The 23,994-nt window shown below is 36.6% G+C and overlaps 1 protein-coding gene across 3 annotated transcripts; it reads left to right on the top strand.

The window, feature by feature from the left end:
* Window positions 1–339: 339 nt before the first annotated feature.
* Window positions 340–23,994, top strand: EIF3E (eukaryotic translation initiation factor 3 subunit E). Of its 3 annotated transcripts, XM_015618643.2 has the most exons (13): window positions 340–478; window positions 2,173–2,287; window positions 5,276–5,393; window positions 8,547–8,589; window positions 9,056–9,160; window positions 11,154–11,279; window positions 12,740–12,864; window positions 13,648–13,774; window positions 15,734–15,835; window positions 16,502–16,611; window positions 22,047–22,149; window positions 22,602–22,736; window positions 23,832–23,994. In XM_015618643.2, exons 1-13 carry the CDS (start codon window positions 389–391, stop codon window positions 23,868–23,870), a joined length of 1,338 nt encoding a protein of 445 aa, XP_015474129.1. In that variant the 5' UTR covers window positions 340–388; the 3' UTR covers window positions 23,871–23,994. The 3 variants fall into 3 exon arrangements, with proteins under 3 accessions (XP_015474129.1, XP_033368310.1, XP_033368311.1); XM_033512419.1 differs by lacking the exon at window positions 22,602–22,736; XM_033512420.1 differs by lacking the exons at window positions 22,047–22,149; window positions 22,602–22,736.

Here is a 23,994-nt window from a genome sequence, read left to right as displayed (position 1 = left end):
AGGAGAAATCCCACTCTATTAAGCTGGAATGCCCAAACCATCGCCCAGCATTTGCTCACGCGCTCCAGCGGCGCTTTCACCCCAGGCAAGGCGCGAGCAGGGCCTGGCCCCAGACCCACACCGCGCACTCGGACGGGCCCTACAGCGGGCCCTACAGCCGGCCTTACAGTCAGCCCTACAGCCGGCCGGGGCAGTGTGGGCAGGGGAGCGCTCGGCCATCGCCCCCGTACTCGGCTCCCCTTCCTCGGCTCCCAGCCCCGCTGACACCCCCCCCACCCGGCCACAGTGCGCAGGCGCCGGCTCCCCGCCGCCGGGGGCGGCACCGCGCAGGCGCAGCGCACACAAGAACCGCGTCGCGCCGCTGCCTTTCCTCTCTCCCGGCGCCAAGATGGCGGAGTACGACCTGACCACCCGGATCGCGCACTTCTTGGACCGGCACTTGGTATTCCCGCTGCTGGAATTCCTCTCCGTCAAGGAGGTGCGTGTCTCTCCTAAGGGTGGGAAAGCTGGCTGCGGGAGCGGGAGAGTGGCAGGCCCTGCTGCTGGCGCTTGCCGAGGGCCTGGGTGCGCCGCGGCCGGAGCTTCCTCCCGTGGGCCTGGGCGCTGCGCGGGCCGGGCGCGGCCCGTGGGGGATTCGGAGTCTCCGTAGGGCGGAGCTCGAGGCTCCTGTGCCGCGTGAGTCGAGGGGCGAAGCGTGTGGGGCTGCCCAGGGAGGGACGGGAGCAGAACCCAGAGGGGGCCTGAGGGAGCCACTCCTTGATCACGCCGCGCAGCTCCTCGGCCGCTGGCTTGCGAGGTAGCACAGAATTCCGGCACTTTCTCTGTCCTCGGACTTGGTGTAGTGTCTTTCCCTCAGGTATATTCGCAGAAAGGAGAAGCCAAAACTCTCCTTGCAGCCGCAGTTCGCAGCTGTGGGACACCCTCCATAGCACCGCGGCTCTCGGTGCTCGGGCCCTCCCGCAGCCGGAGCTCAGGGCGGTCTGTGAGGTTACGCCAATGATACCAATGATTAATTTTAATTTGAAACCCACGTCATCACGAATTTGTGTTGGAAAGAGAAAAAAGTCTCTTCTGGAGTTACCCCTTGTTGGTCTTACGTACATTTTTATGTCGTATTGCTACAAAGAACCTAGTAATGCTGGAAGTACCACAGGCGAGTGCTTCAGATACTTTAAGCTCTCATCAGTCTAAACTGTTTTAAAATGAAAGAAAAATGTGTAAAGTTAAAGAAGTTTTGCGTTTAAAGTAGGTCTTATTTTAGCTTTCAGAAAGGAACTGATGAACCTTTCGTTCTTTGAGACAACTTGACCTAACCAGCTGTCAGATCTAGCATGTGGGGTTTGCTTAATGCCTGTCATCTTGGGGGCATGTTTTACATTAGTATTTTTATGTCAGCTGAAGTTAATTAAACATTTAATTTTGTGGTGTTAGTTTTGAGCAACACAGTGTTGAGAGCTGAATTGAACTTACACAGATTCTGTATCTGAGATATCTGCAGTTGTTATGTGGTGAGGTGTAAAATGGCTCCTGTGCAAATATGTTTTTGAGGAATATACTGGATTTAGCCCCTGCCTACATCTTCAACACCTAACAGCAGTTTGCAACTCATTGCTAAATTATGGAGTATAAATTCTAAGAAACAATTTGAAAAGTTTAAACGTACACCATTCAATTACATAGATGTTATAAATTTGTCCTTATGCTATAAACTTAGCAACATAATTTAGATTAATCTGCACAACAATTAAATTGTAAGTTTAATCTTGTGCATTTCTTTTGAAATCCACTTAAAATAATTAACTGATTTTCACTGTTCACTATTTTTTTGTTGAAAGTGTACAGTACTTTGGAAGAGAAGTATGATTAAGGTTTTGTTTTATTTTAAAATATGTATGTAATTTTGCAATACATATTACTATTCCTGTTAAGAGCCTAGTAATGTTACTTCTAATTAGCTTTCATAGACAGCAAGAAATATTTGGTGTTTTGTCAAGACTGAAAATGCAGAGAGGCTTTATAGTAAGTTATCTTAATGATTGAGCTGTGAGATTTGATATTTAAAACAATTCAATTGTACAGAAGGCCGTAAACTGTACCTTAGAAGTAATACATAATATGAATTGAAACTCTTCAACACTATTCAAATGAATGTGTTAATAATTCCTGTTTCAGATATACAATGAAAAAGAACTGCTCCAAGGAAAACTGGATCTCCTTAGTGATACCAACATGGTGGATTTTGCTATGGATGTGTACAAAAATCTTTATTCTGATGAAATTCCTCATGGTAAGCTGCTCATTTAGATGTAAACCTTGTTTTGAAACCTTTGTCTAAAATAATAAATAACTAGTAGTAATTCCTTGTTGCATCCAAAAACTAGAGTACTGTTTAACTAAATCATTGCCAAAAAGATATACAATACTGAGACAAATAGAATGCCCTAATCCTGGGAAGTTGGGGTTTGTTGTTCTGTCAGGAACTCAACCTTTGAGTTACCTCTTAAGTATTTCAGTGCTGATTTGGTAATTTCAAGCACTTTAAAGGTGTAGCCTAATGGAGTTGCAGTAGCTTTTCATCTGTCAAATTAAACACGTTCATAAAGATTTGGTGTTACTTCGTGACTTTTTGTTTAAAGCAGCCCATATGTTAAGATTAGAGTTGCATTGTAAATAATTCCATTGATCTGTCTGTCTATTGCTGATATTTAGGCTTTGGAGAGATTTTTTTTTGAAAAATGTGTTTTCCTCAGAGTTTTTAGTATAAAAATCACTGTATCTCTAGAAGAAAATAAATTTAAGGTTATAATGAATGTGATCTCTTGCCATCTTATCTATGATTTTGATAACTTCTCTGTTCACTACTTAAATTTCTATCATCTTGAGGAGCACTTGGGAATGGAGAGAAAATTAGATTACCTAGCTTTGTCTAGCTTCTATCCTTCATTGGCATTTTGATTTTAAGGGTTTTTTCACAGTTCTTTTTTTTATGGGTTGGGTGTTTCATTTTGTTTTTTTCTTCCTGACCTAGTTTTTCAATATCCACTGTCTTCCTATCTCCATCTTTTTTTTGTGCTGGGCAATTCCTCACCTTTTTCTTAGCTATTGGGACAACAGTCTATTTTGCCTGCATCTTAGGAGAAGGAGACTTGGGTGCTGTTGCATTCTTCCTCTGTGTCTTGCTCTTTTCAGGCTCTTGAAGCTGCAGAGATTGCCATTTGGAAGAAGATAATCTATAAGCTTATGGACATTGGAGTCAGTATTTTGACCAAGTCTCTGCTAGCATTAGGTGTTATGGTCATGTCTACTGTGACACGTGGGTCTTGTATCATGTAATGATAGCCAGAGGGTTTCACTTCTGTAATCTAAGAAACAGTTGTGGTAATAGCTTCACCTTTAGGTTACTTAACAGTTCTACTGATTAAAAAAGTCAGGCTGTATCAAAGCTATAAAAAAAAGAATTCAAAGCTGAATGGGTATTACTCTTTCCCTCCTTCAGGCTTTTAAAGGTGTTGAATTTTACTGTTACCAGCAGTAATTAAGGAGTAAAATACTAAAGGAGTAAACAACACAAGCAATAGCAATTCTTGTAGACTTCCACGAAGTAACTATTCAAAATGTCTCCAGAATTCTGATGATTATAGCCAGTTACCTAATCAGATTGCCTTAGATTATAACTTCATAAGGTCACAGCTGCAAGAAAGTTGAATGAATTTGCTCCCTTGGAGAGCTCTGTGTTCATTAAAGACCAGCAATTTCCACAGTTTGAAAAGAGTATAAGAAAAACACTACATCTCTTAATATTTTACATCATCAGTTTGGCAGGGTTGTGGTTGTTTGGGTTTTCTTGTTGTTTTGGGTTTTTTTTTTTGTATAATGACTTACTGCTGTTTGATATGTGGCTTTTATTCAATTAACATCAGCAAAGCTAGTTCTTTCACACAGAGTCCATTTATCAGGGTGCTTTCTCACACAGCTTCCTATGCAAAGGCCTTAACTTTTGACATCTTTCTAATATGTGTCATCTTCTTGTGCCAGTGCTTATCAGAATATGTGTATGGACAGGTGGTTCTTACTTGTGGAATCACTGCTTTCATTAGAAGTTTACACTATCCTTTTTTAAGACTTCACTGTTTAAAGTACTCAAAACTTATGTTCACTTACACAGTTATAATTAGAAATGTCCCTGCACAATTTATAGTTGCTTTTGTCTTGTCTTCCATGAGATCAACTTACAGTTACACACCCAGGAGATGTCGCAGGAAAACATTTTCGTATTCTTAGTAAGTCAACTGAATGTTTTGTCTTTCATCTGTTTCCTCTTCCTCTTTTATAATCTCAAGAGTCAACTGAAGGTGGAGATAGTTTCTCCTTATTGGAGCACTTCCTGTCAGGCAAGTTGTTCTTATATTTAGGTTGAGTCACCATTATGGTGTTAGCCACCTTGGATGTCTTGTTCAAGCATCTGTGTAGTCAAATCCGTTTTGATTTGATCACTGTTCACCGTGGCATTGACTGTTCTGGTGTGTGGCTCACTTTCACAGTTTCCTGCATTTATCTCCTGGGATTTATTTAGTCTTGGCTTCTCTTCTCCCATATGTTTCTTGGGTCACATAGCCAATGTCAGCGTGATTTTTCCTTGCCTTTTTTTAAACATACACACTTTTCTGAATTTTGTTTAAGTCTTTATTTTATTGCATTGCACTTGGTGAGAAATTTGGAGATCTGTGTAAAATAATCACCCTAAAACTCTTAGTTGAATTTCCTAACAATTTTTCATAAAGGACTTAGTGTTTCCATTAAGCACAGAGTGTTCAAAATATTAATTTTGCGGGTTGAGCTGCTTGAATTTTTTCCTGTCAATTTTTAATTAAGTGTGCTCTAAGTGTTCTTTCAGAGCCTGATCATCAGTCAGAAGAAAATCTATCTCATGGTATCATTGGATTGGTTACTTTTTTGCAAGTTTATTTGGAATAAGTGAACTTAGTTAAAGGTTGTTTCTCCCTTAGTGGAAACCTGAAGATACATTGTCTAATGCAGACTCTGCTCCAGCTGTACCTGCTCTCTGGTGGCCTCCACGCAGGAGGAAAAGAACCATATGTTAGAAGTTTTTATTAAGTTACAGAATTGTTATATACAGCTAGGTTTGATACTTGACTGAGAGGACAAGTGAGGCAGGAATTGGGAAGATGTGTTCAAGTGTCAGCACCATGTAATTACAGGTTGGTTCATGTAAAAACTTAAAGCATTATATTAAAGTCTTTTTGTTTGTGTTCAGCTTTGCGTGAGAAAAGAACAACTGTTGTTGCGCAGCTGAAGCAGCTTCAAGCTGAAACAGAACCTATTGTCAAGATGTTTGAGGATCCAGAGACTACGAGGCAAATGCAGTCCACTAGGTAATTTCTAACGTAATTTGTAGGGATGGCTTGTTGGTACTTCTCAAGTGTTGCTGCTAGGAGTGCTTTCTGTGTAGTAACTGCAAGAAAGACATTTTTATTTTCATGCAGTATTTAAGTAGTGCTTGTGCTCAGGTAACTGAAATTGCTGGATACAGTTTGCTCTTCTCAGTGCTTTTACCTGTTGTGCAAAAGACACCTGTTGTTTTTAATGTTTGTGAATCAACTTGGTAGAAGTGACAGTCATCATCCAGTCAGTGCAGTCCAATCACTGGCACTTTTTTGTTTGGCTTTCATTGGGTTTAGGTTTTTTTTGGAGAAAATACAGGCTGAAACAGTTCATATTTTCTTTTCTACCTTCTAGAAAAGATTATGGAATGCCATATTATTCTGGGAGGCCTGGTGGATGAGCATCCTCATAGCATGTATTTCTTTAGGGTGTTCTGTCCTTTTCCTGCTTACTCACTCCACCCCCAAACTGTTCCAACCTGGTTGTGTAAGGTAGTGCTCATAATAGTCTTTCTGAGATGCATCCAATTTCTTTTAAATTTTCTTACGGGTGTAATTAAAATAGGAAGGGTTTGTCTGTGCATTGCCTCTAAGGTCAGAGTTTCACCATGGTTAAGCTTGAATTGGGCTCTGTAGGAAAGAGTTCAGCTGTACTCACTGAGGAGTAACTGCACCTTCAGCAGAGAGGTAGGCAGGTATTTGTTTCACGTTAATTACTCCTTGTTTTCTTTACATAGGAATCATTGTTACTGCTGTTGTAAATGTATGACAAATTGAAGTATTGATTGGATCCCTTCTTCAGCCTTACCTGCCCTAAAATTTTAAATAGACTATATGGTATCAGAGAACCTATGGCTTCACTTGAATTTGAAGGTGAAGCCTGTACTTGGGTTTATTGTTGGCAAGTTTTATGCATCCACCAATACAGAAGGCTTAACATTACTTCTTGAATTTCTTAGGAAAGTATTTAATGTACAAACTCTTCTTTCTAGGCTGCAGATACCTTTGTTTGCGAACAAAACCCCTGAGGAATATGGGTCCCTCAAGGGGCAGGAGCTTGATTAGAATTTACTCTGTTTCAAATACATTATAATACTTTTTCTTGCCTCTGTTCTTTTTTCCACTCTTCTCATTGTTTTCAGAATTTGTTATAGATCAGTTTAGATTTCGGTCAGTGCAGAAATGGTGAGGTGCAGTGTATTATGTCTCAATGCACACACAAAACAAGGTATCAGTAGGAATCATGAAATCTGTTAGCTTTGCACCCTATCAGAAGTTTATTTTCTCTGCTGGTACCACCACAACATACTTAAGCTGCTTCTGTAAAAACATTGTTAACTAAGTAAGCTGCCTTTGTATCTGATGTCAAAATGGATGTTCATGTCAGCTAATTACATGAAGAAAAGAAATTGCATTTGTTAATGACATGTGATTGTGCAAAGCCAGGACTCACTTGCTTTTGGAGGTATACCTTTGAAAGTGAAAGTCCCAGTTAGGCAATTGAGCGTCTTGAAGAAGTCTTCCTCCACAACTATTCAACTGTAATTGAACATATAGAGGTCTTGTCCCATTCTTGCTTTGCCTTAAGGCAGTTTTTTTAATAATAATTGGCATAGAAAAATGTTACTGAAATACTAGCATTTCATGGGAAATGTGTTCTGTTACTTGACTTTTGATTCACAGAAGTTGATCAATAGAATGTACTTCATATTGGAAATGCCTTGTTTGTGAGTAAGAGTCATGCATGGCATATAACTTGCCTAAAGCTATAGAGTATTATCTCTACTACTTAACTGCAGCAAGTTTTGTTTTAGAACTGGTATGTGATTTGTGTTTGTAAAATATCTGTAAACTTCACAGCTCAGAAGTTCCAGTTTTGGTTATTGGCTCAGCTGTAGTTCTAATCCAGATTTGGGTTAGATAGTAATGGGTAGAACTGGGCTGAAATAAGTCCTGTCTTTCTAGACCTGAGTAGTGTACTGTAGATAGTAGAAAGAAGTTTTGATTCTTTTGGGAATTTCTGCTTGTGATTTTGAATCTGTATTGAATTCAGATAGCTGCATATTACTGGGAATTCTGATCATGACTTTTGATCCATGATGGGAATATCCGTGTTGGGAATATCCAACTCTGAGAAATAATGTGTAAAGGAGATTTTGCAAGTAGAAGTCCTTTCAAGAATAAGCCAAAACGTTTCACTTCTGAGTAACTGTTGGAGGACATTGACTTTAAAATTACAGAGTAATAGTCAGTTCCTTATCCTTAAAGTATGTTTTACCGGAACAAATCCTTGAGATTATTCAGTTGCTTTCAGAGGCAAGACTAAGGATTGTCATTCTTGGCTCACTTGGCAATTTGCCATTTCCCCTGTAGAATCTTATCATAAGTTCTAATTAAACAGATTAACATCTTTACAGTCAGTTGATTTCAGAGTAAATGGGAAAATACTCCTTACGTACAGTTTTTACAGTGTCTTTGGCCCAGGGAATTTAAGGCTTGCCTCCTGGATGCTTAAACTTCTGTTTGATCTAGGTAATATGGCTTGTTCTTTTAGTATTAGTGTTAAATAAAAATCAGTCTTCAGAGATGTGATCAAATGATCATAGATGTTTAGAACTTACTCGTATGATTCTTTTTTATGGTTCTGTGTTCTGCGCATATTTGCTGTGGTAGAGATTATTGTGACCCACAATGTCTGAGTTCTAACAGTATAAGTTTCCTTACTACTTCTATTTACTTTAATCTTTGTCATTTTTTTCCCCATCTTCTGTTAAAAAGGTTGCCTAGAGTAAGTGCTGTGATATTGGAACGTGAGTGGGAAGAGCTCTAATTCAGGATTTAATTTTCCTACTGACAGCTAAGAATGCTGTCAAATTTCAAACAGCCTTCCGCTTCTTCTTAACTGTAGTTGTTGTTGCAGGTGGCAATCATTACTTAAAATAAGAATAATTTTAAGATTTTGAAACTATATGACACAGTAATAGATGACTCAGCAGCTGCTCTTGAACAAGTGGAGGAATGTTACTTTAAATTCATGCTCAGTTTTTTGTGTTTTACCTTGAAAATTGTGTTGCATTGTGTAGTGTTGCATGGTGGCTATCAATTTATTTTGTAAAAGCAGTGCTTTCTATCCTTTTATTATAGAGATGGTCGGATGCTGTTTGACTATTTAGCTGAGAAGCATGGGGTAAGTGTTGTAGCTGCTGGAATTCAGTTCTAAGTATGTCCACCCAACCTCCTTCACAGCTGACAGTGTTTTGACCAAGTATGGCCCAGCATTTTTGTTCTGTCCCCTGTCAGTGTAGCTAACAGGTAGAATTCCTAATACTAACATATTTAAGCCCTTGAACTTCTAATTTTATACAAACAAACAAAAAACTGAAACTTAATGCTGGCTGCACCTGTGTAACGTAAGTGTGCTTTACTTTATAATGCAATATTTCACCTTTTTCCAGTATTGGTATAAACTTTGATTCCATGGCATGGATTGAGAGTATAATAGTTTTCTGTTTTGGCTTTTTTTTTTCCCATGTACAATGTCTTTTGAAAACCTACAGATTTCAAATCTTACTCTACTATTAAAATTAGCTTGTGACAGTGTGGTTGTTTTTTTTTTCCTAATGAATAAAAGCTTTTATTGTATTTCTTTTCAGTTTAGGCAGGAGTATCTAGATACACTGTACAGGTATGCAAAATTCCAGTATGAGTGTGGTAACTACTCAGGAGCTGCAGAATATCTCTACTTCTTTAGGGTTCTGGTAAGTTTTGATCAGTTGTTGGTTTGGGGTTTATTTTTTTTGTTTATTTGGTATTATTTTCAATTACTTAAACCAGTAAATTGTCAATATTCATTCTTATCATTTAATACTTTATAGCTTTTGGAGGCAATTACTGTATGCTAAAGTTTACAGTAATGCTTAATAATCATCACTATCCAGCAATTCCATTCTTTTCAAGTAGAACTCAGAATTTTTCTTTAAATTTGTATGTCTTGTAACATTTTATTATAGGATACAATGAAATGAATACTTATTTTTAAGAATACTTTGTTTTGTGCACAGATGTAGTCAACAGCAGTGAAAAACTTTTAGGTGGACTGGATGTAGTTTGTGGTAGTGGTGAAGTGCCAGCTTCTTATCTGAGCTCTCATCTGTCCTCTCTTGAATTCTGTGATGGATTTAAGAGTATAAGTCATCTCCCTATGAAATGCAGACAGCTCAGATGATAAATGTAGAACCATACCCATCGTCTCTGAAGCAACTCTGTTCATCTTGTTGTAATTCATATCATCTGTTACTGTTAGGAGTTGATTTTGAGAATAAAGATTTGATGTCTTGAAAGAATCTCAGCACAGTAAATTTATTGTTGGTGGTCAGTGAATGTGCTGCTTTACTAACAAATGGAGATTTAAGGTAACTGCTTGAAAATCCACATAGTCAAGCACATAACTGCTTGAAAATCCACATAACTGGAACAGCTGCAGTATCTAAAAGCAGTTATTGTTAATAGCTACGTCTAATTAAGTGGTTTGGAGCCAGAGTATGTTAGTTAGCCTTCTCAAGTCAGTATCTATTAAACTGGCTCCTGGGTTTCCTGGAAAATACACAGCTTGTAAGTCAGTATCTCATAGATGTGTGCAGTGATTACTGAAAACATGCAGTGGTTCTTACCTTGATGCTTTTTCCATGCTAGTTTCTATTCCCATCTAAAAGTAATCTTAACTCTCTGAAATACTGCTAGAGTAAACCACAAAAATTTCTATAATTGACTGTTATTAAAGAAACAAAATTGGAAAATGTATCTTTAATCAGAAGAATAGGGCTTAAAGTAGGAATGAGTTGAATTATTAGTCTAAATTTTGATGCTAAAGCTGAGTTTCAGTGTTATAGGTTCCTTTTATGTGGCAGGAGGGGAAATGAAAATTATGTATGTAGGGTTTGTGGGCAACTGTCCTTAATTCTTCATGCCTTTTTTCTAGGCATGGCATTATGTTCTTGTATGTCAAGTAACCTCAAAAAATGAAGTACTGATTTTGTATTGATAATAGCTTAGTATAAGACTTCTATTATTAATTCTGATAAGAGAAGATTTGTTTAAAAGCCTAGTGTGATGAAACATAGTCTGTGAAAGAACTATTGTAACCAGTCTGAGAAGAGAATTTGACATTGTGAATGACATAGTGCAACTCATTCTTGTGTAAAACTAACACAGCTTGACCTTAGGGCTACCGTTCCATGAAGTTCTACTGCTGCAAAGTTGTAGTTCCACTTTTCTATAACAAGTACACTTCTGGGCAAGGCATTAGCAGGAAGAGTTTGGAATGCTAGCTTTTTGAAGGTGGTTACCTACTATTACGAGTTCTTTGGGAACCTGCCTTGTAATTACCTTGTTTTACTAGTTTAGAAGCATTTTTGTGTGGTTGAACAAAAAAAGAAAATCCAAAATAAGTTTGAAACAATGTGTCATCTGGTGCTCCGACTTTTTTTTTTTATTTAAACTGCAGCAGCATGGATCTTTTTCTTTGACATGATTTCCTAGTTTTTACTTAAGAAGTTTTACTACTGTTTTTTTTTTCCATGCCTAAACTGTTTATCTGAAAAAAAAACAACCCACTTAATTTGGAGAGTTAGGACTGTGCAAAACTGATAAATGAAAAGTACTGCCATAAAATGCTCTTTGTAGTTTTAAAAGTAAGCACTAATTTTTAACAAAATACTAAGCATGTGACTTTGTTGCTATTGTTTACCATAGGTTCCAGCAACAGACAGAAATGCTTTGAGCTCTCTCTGGGGAAAACTGGCATCTGAAATTCTGATGCAGAATTGGGATGCAGCTATGGAAGATCTTACAAGACTAAAGGAGACAATAGATAATAATGTAAGTAAAATCTTGGGCATCTTAGTGAGGTGAGAGGTTAGAGATGCTAGTACTCAAGTTTTACTATAAATCACTTGCAGTCTTGTGTTATCAAGAAAAGGTTATCACCTTTTCACTTGATACTTTCTTATTGGCAGTGGGAGAGTCAAAGGATGCTTGTGAGGAAATAATGAACATTCTTTTCCAAATTGCTTGCCTCTTAACACCTTAGGTTCTCATCTATACTTTCAAATATATTTCCAGTAAACAAAAAAATCTTAAGGATATGTTTGAGGGCAAGGTATTTTGTGAAATTGCTGCTTAAATTTCAGATACTTGTACTATTCATTTTCTGGAAAGGATAAAATGCTTGTAAATAAACCATGTTATATCATGAAGATAGCACTTTTGACAGAAAATGCAAGACAGTTTGTATTTGGGAAGTTTCCAGCTAATTCAGCTTTCTTGACAAAACTCTCCTGAGTTCAGATGAGTACCAAGAACTTAAGAAGAAGGGTGGTGCTGCAGTACTGATTCAAAGCAATTTATGAGAGATGGGACCTCTTGGTCTTCCCCTTTGCTTGTGGAACTTCACTAGTATGAAGTGAAGTATGGCCGTATCAGAGATGTGAAAATTTTACTCTCCTGGAATCTTGAAAAAACAGATTTTTTTCTGTGCCCCCAGTCATTTCTTGCCTATGTGACATATAATTAATGTTAACAAATTTTCTTCTGTGATTTTGTTGTCTTTGTGATTCTTGATAGTTATAATAGACCATTTTACTTGTTCATTAAGCTCCCAAGATTTTTTTTGGATAGAATCATAGCAGTGTGTCATCATGTTCTTCGGAGTGAGGATTACTTGCCATGTCAGTTCATCCTCAGTGGGTTGTTTTGCAGTCTGTTCGAAGTGCTTTTGAAATTTGGAGCTAATACAGGTACTTGGAGCCGAATCCTTGTTTGTCCATTATCAGCAGGTTTAAATAAAGATAATTACATTTCTTTTATTTTTTTGGCTGAAAGTGATTATAGAGCTTCATCATTGTCTGAAAGTCTATGGCAAAAAAAAATAAATCTTAGGATTTAAAAAGGAAGTAAAACAGAAAAGGTGAAAAAGCCAAATAGTTACTCAGATCACATCTGAAGAGTGAATACAAGGAGAAATATTCAGAATTAAGAGAAGTAGCTTGGGTTAGTATGGTGTCTCAGAAAGCTAAAAGAGCTCTGCTCTTGCCATAAAAAAGCAAATTTCAGGAAACAGTTTGGAATATGGTATTGGAAAATTTATCTTGCTTATAACTTTCAGTAGATTTATCATTGAGATGACAAAAAAGCTGGAGGTCAAGCTCAGCCTGAGAATGATGACAGTTACAAAGAGCTGATGTAAAATAACAATTTTGAGCAATTACAACTCCATGGATTAGTATTCAAGCAAATTTTGTGTTGTGCTTGACTTGCACCGATGTTATGTTCTCTCTTAGTCTGTCAGCTCTCCACTGCAGTCTCTTCAGCAAAGAACATGGCTCATCCACTGGTCTTTGTTCGTGTTTTTTAATCATCCTAAAGGGAGAGACAACATCATTGACCTTTTTCTCTATCAGCCACAGTAAGTTGTGTTGTACTATATGGGGGTCTATAAATCAAATTGAAGGCAAATGATGAATATGCAAGCTTGCTGAGCTTAGGGCTTCAGGCTGAAGGTGTTGTTCTGTTCTGATTTTGTGAAAAGCTATTTTTACAAGAATTAAATTTATAATGATAATCTTTTTATTTTATAATAATTAGAAATATTTTTATAATAATTAAATATTTTTAAATATTTTTGAGGGAAATCCAGACTAAGAATGAGAATTGAAATACTGTATCTGTTTGTAAGGGGGTTGACTTACATGTAGATCTAGCAGTTTTTGTTGCCCTCCTTTGGATGCTCTCTTATAGCTTGGTACCTTTCTTATGTTGTGGCACCCAAAACTGCACCCAATACCAAAGTGAGGCTGCTCCAGAGCAGGACAGTCCCCTCCCTTGCCCAGCTGGTGATTCTGTCTGATGGCCACCAAAACAAAATTGGCTCTTTTACCTGCCAGGATGCACTGACTCATATTCAACTTGTTGATGAGGACCCCCAGATCCCTTTCTGCCCTCCAGCCTCTCATTCCTCAGTCTGTAGATAGATCCAGTGTTGCTCTGTTCCAGATGTAGAATCTGACACTTGCCCTTGTTACACTTAATACAGCTGGTGATCATCGAGCCCTCTGATTTCTTTGTCAGGATCTCTCTGCATGGCTTCTCTCTGCCTTTGAGGAGTTAACAGCTCCTCCCATTTTAGTGTCGTCAGCAAACTTCAGTATACCTTTGAGTTCTGAATCTTATCTGTGTTTTTTCTTTCTAGGTATCTCAATGCAATTCAGACAATGTGCCCACATATCCTCAGATATTTGACTACTGCAGTCATAACAAATAAGGATGTTCGTAAGCGTAGACAAGTGCTGAAAGATCTAGTCAAGGTTATTCAGCAGGTAAGGACTGCAGTGTCTGATATTTTTTCCCCTTTTTTAAAGAGACTTCATGATAACTTTCTTCTGGTGGTATACTTGTGTTAGGATTCGAGGTATTTTGATGCTTGTTTTTTGTGAGTTTTTACTGAAGTAAAATGCATATCAGTCAGTGGGAGGATGGAATCATTTTTTTCTCCTTTCATATACATGAGCAGTTTATGTACACATACCTGCAGTAGAGTATGTATGCAGTTTTTACTTACTGTATTATTAAATGCTGAAAATTCAGTGAGATGTGAAATGGCTTTGGATGTGATTTTTTCAACTATGTGCAATAAGTTGTATGAATAAGGGTTCTTTCTTATATTGCAAAAGCACTGAATTGTGCATGTTGATTTGAGTTCATGTACATTCTCTTGAAAATGGTTCTGTTGTCACAATCATGTGAGGACGGAGATACAGAGAAGAGCAATAAAATAGTCACTTGGTAGCAACCAATGGGGTTATGGCCCAGATTTTATCTGAAAACAGCAATTCACTTGTGTACAAATCAATACACTTCAAACACTTGATAATGTTGTGTGTAGTAAACATTGCATCTGTGTGTGTATATAGATAAATGTGACAGTACAGTTATTACAGGCTAGAAATCGCTAGCAAACCACTGCAGGCATTTGGGAAACTACCTGTGCAAAGCACAGGCAATGCAAAGATCAAATTTTAGTCAACTTAATCTGTTTTTAAGCATTAGTGTTCACAAAAACTATCATAAGAAGCAATAAATCAGTGGTGTTATGACTTATCTTTTATGTTTATCTAGAATCTGTTTGTAACATTGAGCTTCTAATAAATATGACTGTCTAATACTTAAAATAAGTAACATTTTACGGTTTCTTGTTTTTGCTTGCACAAATACTCTTTTCAAAAATACCAGTTTGGGCTTTGGTTTTGAAATCACATATCAGTATTCTTCTACTCTGTATGATTCATAATGCTAAATGATGTTGTGGTAGCGTTTTTACAGATTTGAAATTTATGTGGTACTGCTCTAGTAGCAGTAAAAGATTTGTTTATACTTGCAACATCTTTGCAATTACTCATTTACTGATAGGTAATTTACTGATAGGTAAGTAGTTTGTTGTTTATTGAAATTAAGAGACGCTCTTGTTAAGACCATTTTGCAAATAATTGTTAACAAGTGTAAATCTGATGTGAAAAATACATCTAAAACTGAATTTTTAAACCTAAATAATACAACTGTAAATACAGTTCTTTGGGGAAGGAAAAAATAACTTTGATCCATAAAGAAAAATATCTCTCTTAGGAATTCCCTTTGTTACCTTATTGTATGCTAAAGCAGATATTGTTACATATTGATTTAAGCGGTCATAAAATATGCATTAGAAACACACTTAAGGGGATATTTTTTACATCTGAATTTACACAGTTGTATGTAGATGTAGCATTGTCTGCCTGGTACCTGAGAAAGTTGAGTAACTTTTGTAATGCCAAATATAAGTTGAAATAACTTATGTATAGAAAATAGCATTTTTGCTAGCTATGTTATCCATGAAAATAATCATTCAGTTTAAAGTATGAAAGATTTGGTTGTTGGAGTCATCTTTGAAATCAGGATTTAGGAAGCCTATGCTATTCTATTTTATGAAATTTGGAGGTTTGATACAGAGATAGCTCTAGTCTCCTGATATTTTCCTAACCCAAAGATTGCAGCATTAAATGCTGAAGGTGAAACTACACCTCTGGTTGTTTCACCAGACTGTAGGGAAAAAGCATATTTCTATAGCTTTTATAAGAGGAATTGGGAAATGTAGCTTTTTTTTTAAGGTGATATATTGGCTTCCAAATAATATGTCCAGTATTATTTTTTTTAAGATTATAAGGAGTACTTGAGCAATCACAAGGCCATTGGAAATGGCCTTGATTTCTAATATTGTTCCTAATTGTTTTTTTTTTTGACAGGAATCCTACACGTACAGGGACCCTATCACAGAATTTGTGGAATGCTTGTACGTTAACTTTGATTTTGATGGAGCGCAGAAGAAGCTGAGAGAGTGTGAAACAGTAAGACTTCAAATATTTATAAGACTCCTTTTCCTTTAAGTAAAGACCTCTAAAATTCACAGTGGACTGCTGAAGTGTTTGAAGTGGTGTTTGATTCCATTACCAGTGCTTTCTGATAAACTTTAGTTCATGATTGGGTGGTGCTGGGCTTTTTGACAACTTATTTTGTAACACTTAAGTGTGACTTACTGTTGAGGATCTAGCTTTAATATTATAATAATGTTTAAGAAGTTCTGGAAGAAGAAGCAAATAGGTAATCATGCATTTGGCTGAGCTTCAGGTTTTCCATTAAAGTTTGAGAAATGCTTGAAGAAAAGCTCAGATTTGTCTTCTGTTATGAAAGATGAGTGGGGAGTCAAATTTTGTACTGAAAGGATCTTCAGTAGTTAGTACAGCAGTAGAGTTTGATCTTCAATCAAGTTAGGTCCTTACTCTCTTCTTCAGTCAGACCTCAGTGATCATGGCTGTATGCAGTTGAAATTTAGTAAGGTACTGAACAATGAAACAATGCAAAATATTGCTAATCTATAGCTTTTTTGCCACATCTCTGAAGATAGCAATAATATTTTTAGGTATACTGTGGACTGCTCTTAGTTATTGGCAGTGTCTTCCAGTAAATTTCTACTGACGTTTGCTCTCATGTTCCCTTTCTGCTTACACTTACAGGTGCTTGTGAATGATTTCTTCTTAGTGGCGTGCCTTGAGGACTTCATTGAGAATGCCCGTCTCTTTATATTTGAGACTTTCTGTCGCATCCATCAGTGCATCAGCATTGGGTAAGAGCATGTCTTCATTCCTCAGTTCAGAAAATCAATCATGGAGGGCAGTTTTACAAACAGTGCAAACTTCAGGAAGTATTCAGTTGTCAGGTAAAATCCTAACTGAAATTTCATTTGGATAGTGTTCTTTCTGGTTTTATAACTCTGATGTGGTGTACTTGAATTACGGTTATATTTCAGAGTTTAATTATTGTGTTTAACTTCCAAACAACCTCTCTTCCACCCATAGTGCCCCCAGACAAGCAGTACTTTCAGGCTAAAACTGCTATGGTTTTAAGTGGGATCTCTACTGGATTTAATGGGAACTTTCATACCAATGTCAACAAAGTCCTAGTGACTTCATTTGGACCTCAATTTTAGACATTGAAGTAGAGTGTAAATACAAGCTGCAAATACAGTAATTGCTTAAATTTTTATTTGGTAGGTACAGATACCCATGTCTGTCTTATAGGTGTGTTCTTTGAAATTTATTAAATCACATTGCTTTTTTTCATTAATTAAATAGAAAACAATGGAGTTTATTCTCTGTGGCACAAAGTGATTCAGCTGTAGGTACTGCTGTTAGCAAATATGTCTGTTGTTTATTCAGATTCGTTTTATAAATGCAGACTTTTCAAATGGATCAGCTCTGATGCCTCTTGTGTGTGTATTATAAAAACTAAATGGGAATATACTCGGTATGCTTGACATCTCTTTCCACTTGGCCTTACCCACGTTTCCTGTATATCCACATCCTTAAATTGAAAATGAAAAAGTGAAGTGAAAAATTCTGCTGTAAAAATCTCACTGATAGACAGCAGTGCAGAGATCTTGAGACAGCACAAATGAAGGCTGTTGAATTGATCAAGTTGAGTGAAGTCTTGTTACTAGCTTATGTCCAGAGCAAATGTGTGCATCTAGTCCCTTGAGGTAAGGATTTAACACTGCCTGATTTCAAAGGAAAGGATTTGAGAGAAAATTGTCTAAATATTGCAAACTTATTGGAAGGATTGCTTTTTTATGGATAAGTATAGTTGGAAAAAGGACTGATTCTTACTACTTTTAATCTTTAGGCACTGGGTGACATATTTGTCTTCACTGTCTTTGGAAAATATTTTTTTGTCCTTTGTATCAGCTTAAAATAGTCAATGGCTTTGATGTAAAAGGGAAACAGTGAATTTGAGCATTTTAGTCAGCTGTGGTGTATTGGGTTTAAGGATATAGTCCTAATAGTACATGGAACTTCATGCTGTGAGCAGAGCTTTTCCATACTTAGTGTTCATTTTTATAAGAGGGCTAATGCTTCAGCTAAAGTCACTTTAAGCAGAGTACTGCGTACTTAGGCATAAAGGGGGTTTGAACCAGTATTTGGAAAAAAAACAAACCCGTAACGTAGAGTGCTCTTAAGGATGAGTATAAAGCCCAATAGTGTCTTACTCTTTCTTACAAATTCTGTTTAGTGGTGTGAACACTGCACACACTGAAGTACAAGTTTTCAATGAAACTAGATGCTTAAGCTTTTTTAACTAGAAACTAGATGTCTTTCGAAGAAGTCGTCTCTTACGTGACTCAAGTCAATGAGCAAAGACTCTGCAGTGTGTATGTTAAGAATTTTTCAATCTTTTTTTTAAATCAAATTTTTGTATCAAAAGATACTGGTAAACTGTGGGCAACATACCAGTGATCTATTATGGCAAAAATAGCAAGCTTTATCAAACTTTGTGGTAGGTGATTGCCATTTATTTAGGGCTTATTACTTATAGTAATAGTTCATATTTTTTGTGCTGTTTAATATTTCAACTTTAGGTGTAATAAAAAATGTAGTTGGCTGTCCTTATTATGTGTGAGTGATTCTTGAATATAAGTAACAGTGTCCTTCCTTTTTAAGTATTATAGCATGTTATGAGGCAAATGATAGATTTGGGGTTGAGACATTTATCTCAGAATGACATGGATATTTCTACCGCATACCCCCTAAGTTAGTTGCACGTGGAGTCAACCGTCAGTAATGAGGTGGTTCTCAGTAGGTCATTGTGTTTTTAATGATGGATATCAGCCTTAAATTTCTTTGCAAGCTGTAACAATCAGGATATTTTGGCTGATTAAATTAGGTACGTAATTATTTCTTAGTGTATTTCAGATTTGCTTTTGAAGAAATTAGCCAGTTGAAATGAGTGCTTGGTTGGAATGAATATTTGGCTGAGATGTAGTTCTTGCATTTCTTGGTTTGCAAGTGATTTCCACTGCTAATCCTGGAGCAAAAAACTAGATGGTTGTAACACAGTGCTTGATGAGTACTACTTAGCTATTTAGAATGAATTTAAAAACAGTGGGAAACTTGCTGTTCCTTATATTAAATAAAAATAAATGCCTGTTTAATTTTTTTACTACTTAGATCTGCTAGTTAGCAGACATTTTTCTAAAGGACATAGTTGTTTTATCACTTGTAACTTAGTTTACACATCCCAAATCACCCTGTGATTGATTTGCTGTTTGAAATACCATGTTTAATAGGGAGTAATAAATTAAGCTAAATCTGTTTTAGTTTGATATGCCCATATTTAATTGGAGACCTGAATATGCTTCATTCTTCTTTTGTACTGCACACACAAGAAAACTATGTAAGATATGCTTGTTCCTACATGAATATGTTGAGAATTCAGTAAGCTTCTCTTTTAAGTAAATGAAGACTTAAATACCAGTAGCCCTAGCATGACCCAAGTAAGTGAATTTCCTTATAGAAGTGGGGGATAGAAATTATTTAGAAAATTATTTCTGTGACTGTTTTTCGCAAAACTGCCATTTGAAATTAATGTTAACTTGAAATGGTAGACCTTTCTTTACATTTTAATAGTATTTCATTATAATTGACTTAATTTCTATTGAATTATAGAGGAATCTTTATAAACAGTGGTAATCTATAGTACAACTTCTGTGGCATCATTCCCTTAATATTAGTGGTGTTAATATGTATTTGTAAATCTGAATGTGTCACCATTACTTCAGCTATCAAACCTGTATGAGGCTAAGCTGTATTTTGTATCTTGAGAGTTTTAAATGTTCTAGCTGGGATAGGAGAATAGTTGTTCATTACAGGATTGTAATTAGGATAGGTCTTGTGTGCATTTGCTCTGGAAGGATGGAGTATACTTTTTTGGCCATGTATGTTACTTTACCAGGAAAATACCTCTATGTTACATATCCACGCACATTGAGTGGTCCTGGCTGCTTCAGTATAGGATGCAAGGAGACTTAGTTGCCACAAATGCTGGAGTAATGTCATCTCTTGTGTCAAAGATATGATAAAATTCTAGGTTTTTTAAAGATTTATTCTTTATTAATGAAAAAATAGTTGCTTTCTGATAACATCAGTTGTTTCATACTAAAATTTAAAGTATGTGTAAGTCTCAAAGTTGAGATAAAACAGATTTTTACATACTTTCTACTCTTGTCACTTTCATTCTATGATTTTTAAGTTTTCCAGATACATGTGCAGGAAAATAATACTTGTGTGGTGTTACTTCTGTTATGTTGCTAAATATATACTGTATGTTTGTTCAAAAAACACTTTAATTTTAAAAAAAGCCACTTCAAAAGCAGCTGAGCTAGTAGTAAAATGTAAATATAATACGAAAAGGTAAAATGCTTTGCTAGTAACAAATGGAAAATATCCATAGTTTCTGGCTTGAAATGATTATCTAGAAATCTGTGCCCTCTTCCCCTCCAATTACATGAGGAATTTAAGGAAAGAGGAAAGTGTAGGTGCTGTAGATTGGAAGTCATCTGGTTTAATGCTGTGAACCCAGCTCCAGCTCAGAGCAGGTCGCACAGCAGTATTCCATTATGCTGCTTAGCCAAGAATCCACAAGTAAAGGCCCTATATCCATGAATATAGGTTCCACACTGTAATCCCCAGTGTAATGGCAGTAGCCTTTCTTGTGGTCATCTGGAAGGGAATTTACTTTATCTAAATCCATTACTAAGGTTTCTAAAAGAGAAATGTGACAATTACACCCACTGCCATGTACTTTCAGTTTAAAATTTCTCTAGTTTCAAGTCAAATACTTAACATCACTGATTAGGGGTAATAAAGTCATTGTGCTTTTCTTAAATTAAAATATTCCATGTTCTGTCCAGGGGACTGATAATTCCACAAAAATTTCCATCCCTGATGTCTGCTGCTCTCTTCTGCCTTTATAGTTGCTAATTCAAGCTCAGATTAAAAGGTCTATTGGAATGGTAGCAGCTGGGGTTGGATTTTACTTCCCCTTACTTTGCCAAGTTCAAAGACTTGTTACCCATTTCTTGCCTTATTTTGCTTAAGTGAGTTAGGTGTAAATCCAGTTTAAGTTAATTTGGGGTTTTTCTATTCATTTCACGTTTGTCTATGGAAAAAAACCCAGAATTTGCTTTTTTAGTTGGAAGAATAGGAGAGACAACTGTATGAAGAAGTGCATGTAGAAGTCCAGCCAGGTATATGAGCTTAATAATTGATAGTTTATAAAGTATTTACTTGATGCAAATCATCGTCAAAAAGGAAATCACTTTTTCAGGTAGAAAAAAAGATGTTTAGGCAAGATTTTGTAAAATGGTGAGAAATTGACCTCTTGTGCAACTCAGTGTAGCCAGCTGGCTTTTTAGTCATGCTCATAGCCCTTACCTCATGTTTGTTACTTTAGTCTGAAAGCTGATGGAAGAATGAGCGTTACAAACGCCCTGTATGAGCCAACTGCCAGCAGGAAGCTAAAGGAGTTAGCTGGAAAACCACAGGAAATGCTATTAGGAGGAATTATTCCTGGACAGGAGTGCTTGTTTGATTAAGAATTTTCCTTTCTCTGTTCTCCCCCACCTTCCTTCCTTGAAATTGCAAGAAGTTTTAGCAAAGTGTATCTGTCATATCTTCTATACCAAGCTCTGTTTCATGGGTCTTGTTCCTGAACTTTGGAGTGAAGTTTTCTTGCTAAATATTTTTTTTGACTAGTTAATGTATACTTTCTTGACTGCTGATTGCATTTAAGTAAGAATAAAAGCAATTCAGTTTTTTTGTTTTTTCTTTTATAATAGTGGTGGTGGTTTTCTGTTAACTGTGAAATTACATAAATAACAATTTTTCCAAGAATGTAAGTGTAGACAAGGGTTAATAAGAATATAGGAAAATTGTGCAGGTCAAGATTTAAAAGCAGTATGGTGTAGTTCAGAATGAGTAGGTATATGCTTAAGGATATGAATTCCATATTTGCAGTGGGGGTGGGAGATATGCAGGAGGCCATGTATGTCATTTTTAAAGTCATTTCAGTCAAATGAAAGTAAGCTTCCCAGCTGTGCAGTACTTACTGAATCTTGGACTGTGCTATATTTTGTGTTGGTTTGACTTGTAATCCACAGTTCCATATTATGTCTACCAACATCAGAGAGATTCTGTTTTGCTGTTTAATAAGTTGGTTATTTTTTAGTATGTTGGCAGATAAACTGAATATGACTCCTGAAGAAGCAGAAAGATGGATTGTCAATCTAATTCGAAATGCACGATTAGATGCCAAATTGGATTCAAAGCTGGTAAGACTGTACATAGAATCATGGAATGGTTTTTGTTGAAAGACCTTAAAGACCATCTAGTTACAACCCTCCTGCAAGGGACACCTCCCACTATACCAAATTGCTCAGAGCCTCATCCAGCCTGGCCTTGAGCACTTCCAGGGATGCAGCACCCACAGTTTTTCTGGGCAATCTGTTCCAGCCTCACAGTAATCAAATCTAAATCTGTTCTCTTTCAGTTTAAAGCCAGTGAATTTATTGAGTTTTTTTATTTAATTTCTTTTACTTCGTGGGAAAAGAAAAACAATAGAAATCAAAACTTTGTTCCTGGATAAACTGTAACAGATTTCATTTCTTGCGTTTTTCTCTTGTCTGTAAGATGAGCTGTAAAAGTTCTGAAAGCAGTGTATTACATGAAAGGTCCTTGCATGCTGAGCAATTGTTAAATTTGTTCTGTCTTTGCTGGGTTTTAGGGCCATGTAGTCATGGGCAACAATGCAGTCTCACCTTATCAACAAGTGATTGAAAAGACCAAAAGCCTGTCTTTTCGTAGTCAAATGTTGGCTATGAACATTGAGAAGAAACTGAATCAGAGTGGTAGATCTGAGGTCTGTATAAGTTACCTTTTTTGGAATTCTTGCTGTCTTTCTCTGTGAGAGATAAATTTAAGTAGAATTCTTAACTTGTGCCTTAATTCACCAGATGTACCTACTCCTAGTTGTAATAGTAGGAATTACATAGGAAAATACTTCGTCATGGTGAGAATTAGTGGTTCTTGCTTTCTTTTAGCCTTTCTCTTCATCATTAGATTTTATTCTGTTGCATAACTGTTTGTCATTTGCTGCTCTGCTTCCTTTAAATAGTCTCCTTCAACACCAGGAAAGGGCATATTATGAAGTGTGACACTTATGAAAGTAGTTATAATACTTTTTCCAAGTGAGTTGTACTCAGAAGTATTGTAGGTGCATATGTTGTATTGAAAGGAGAATGAATGGTGCTTAAGACTGGAACATGGAGAAAGAATTGTGCAAAACCCTAATGTGTTAAACCCGTTTAGTGAAATTCTAAAAAATGTAATAAAGTCATTGAAAAGTTTAAGTAGGACCAGTGAAAATGAGAAAGTTGGCAAGATCATCTGGGTTTGCTTCCCTCCACATAGCAATATGGGAACCTCTGTGAGGGAGAACAGCCCTGTAACAGGAATGGCTCTGAGGCCCAGCCATACATCTTTAAAACAAAAAAACCCCAACAAACCATCAGAACAAGCCACACAGTAAAAGAGTTTAAGCATTAGCAGTTTTATTGCACTTCCTCATTGCTTGGCTGAAATACTGGTGGAAGTTGGACAAGCAGCAGTGCACTAGTTTCTGTTAATGGGAAGTTGAGTGAAACTTGTGCCATTACTTTCTTTTAAAAATATAGCTGAAAAATGATTTAGATTTATATCAGGATCTTCTAGAACTTTTCCTTTTTGAAACTACTAGCTTGGAGGACTCTAGCTGTACAACTCAATTACAGTATATGTGTCTGGTATTTCAACACTTGCTTTAATACTTGCTGTAATCTTAGAGGGTATATCCTTCATTATCAACAACATTCCCACTTCATATCTGTATATAGTATTAGAACTGTTTAATGTGTTAACAAATTTCAGTGAGTACTAGGTAATACAGTAATTTCTAATATTTTTTTCCTTTTTTTAGGCACCTAACTGGGCTACTCAAGACTCTGGATTCTATTGAAACACTTCTGCAGTGGGTACAAATGTTTATTTGACTATAAAGCACATAAACATGTAACCGTTTTGAGAAAAGTAATTATGTGTTAGAGCTAATGTTATTTGAATAAAATTGGCTACTTTTATCA

The sequence above is a fragment of the Parus major genome, chromosome 2 (genome assembly GCF_001522545.3).
Source record: "Parus major isolate Abel chromosome 2, Parus_major1.1, whole genome shotgun sequence".
NCBI classification, from domain to species: Eukaryota; Metazoa; Chordata; class Aves; order Passeriformes; family Paridae; genus Parus; species Parus major.
The sequence above is the reverse complement of the archived record's forward strand: the minus strand, read 5'-3'. Positions and strand labels throughout refer to the sequence as shown.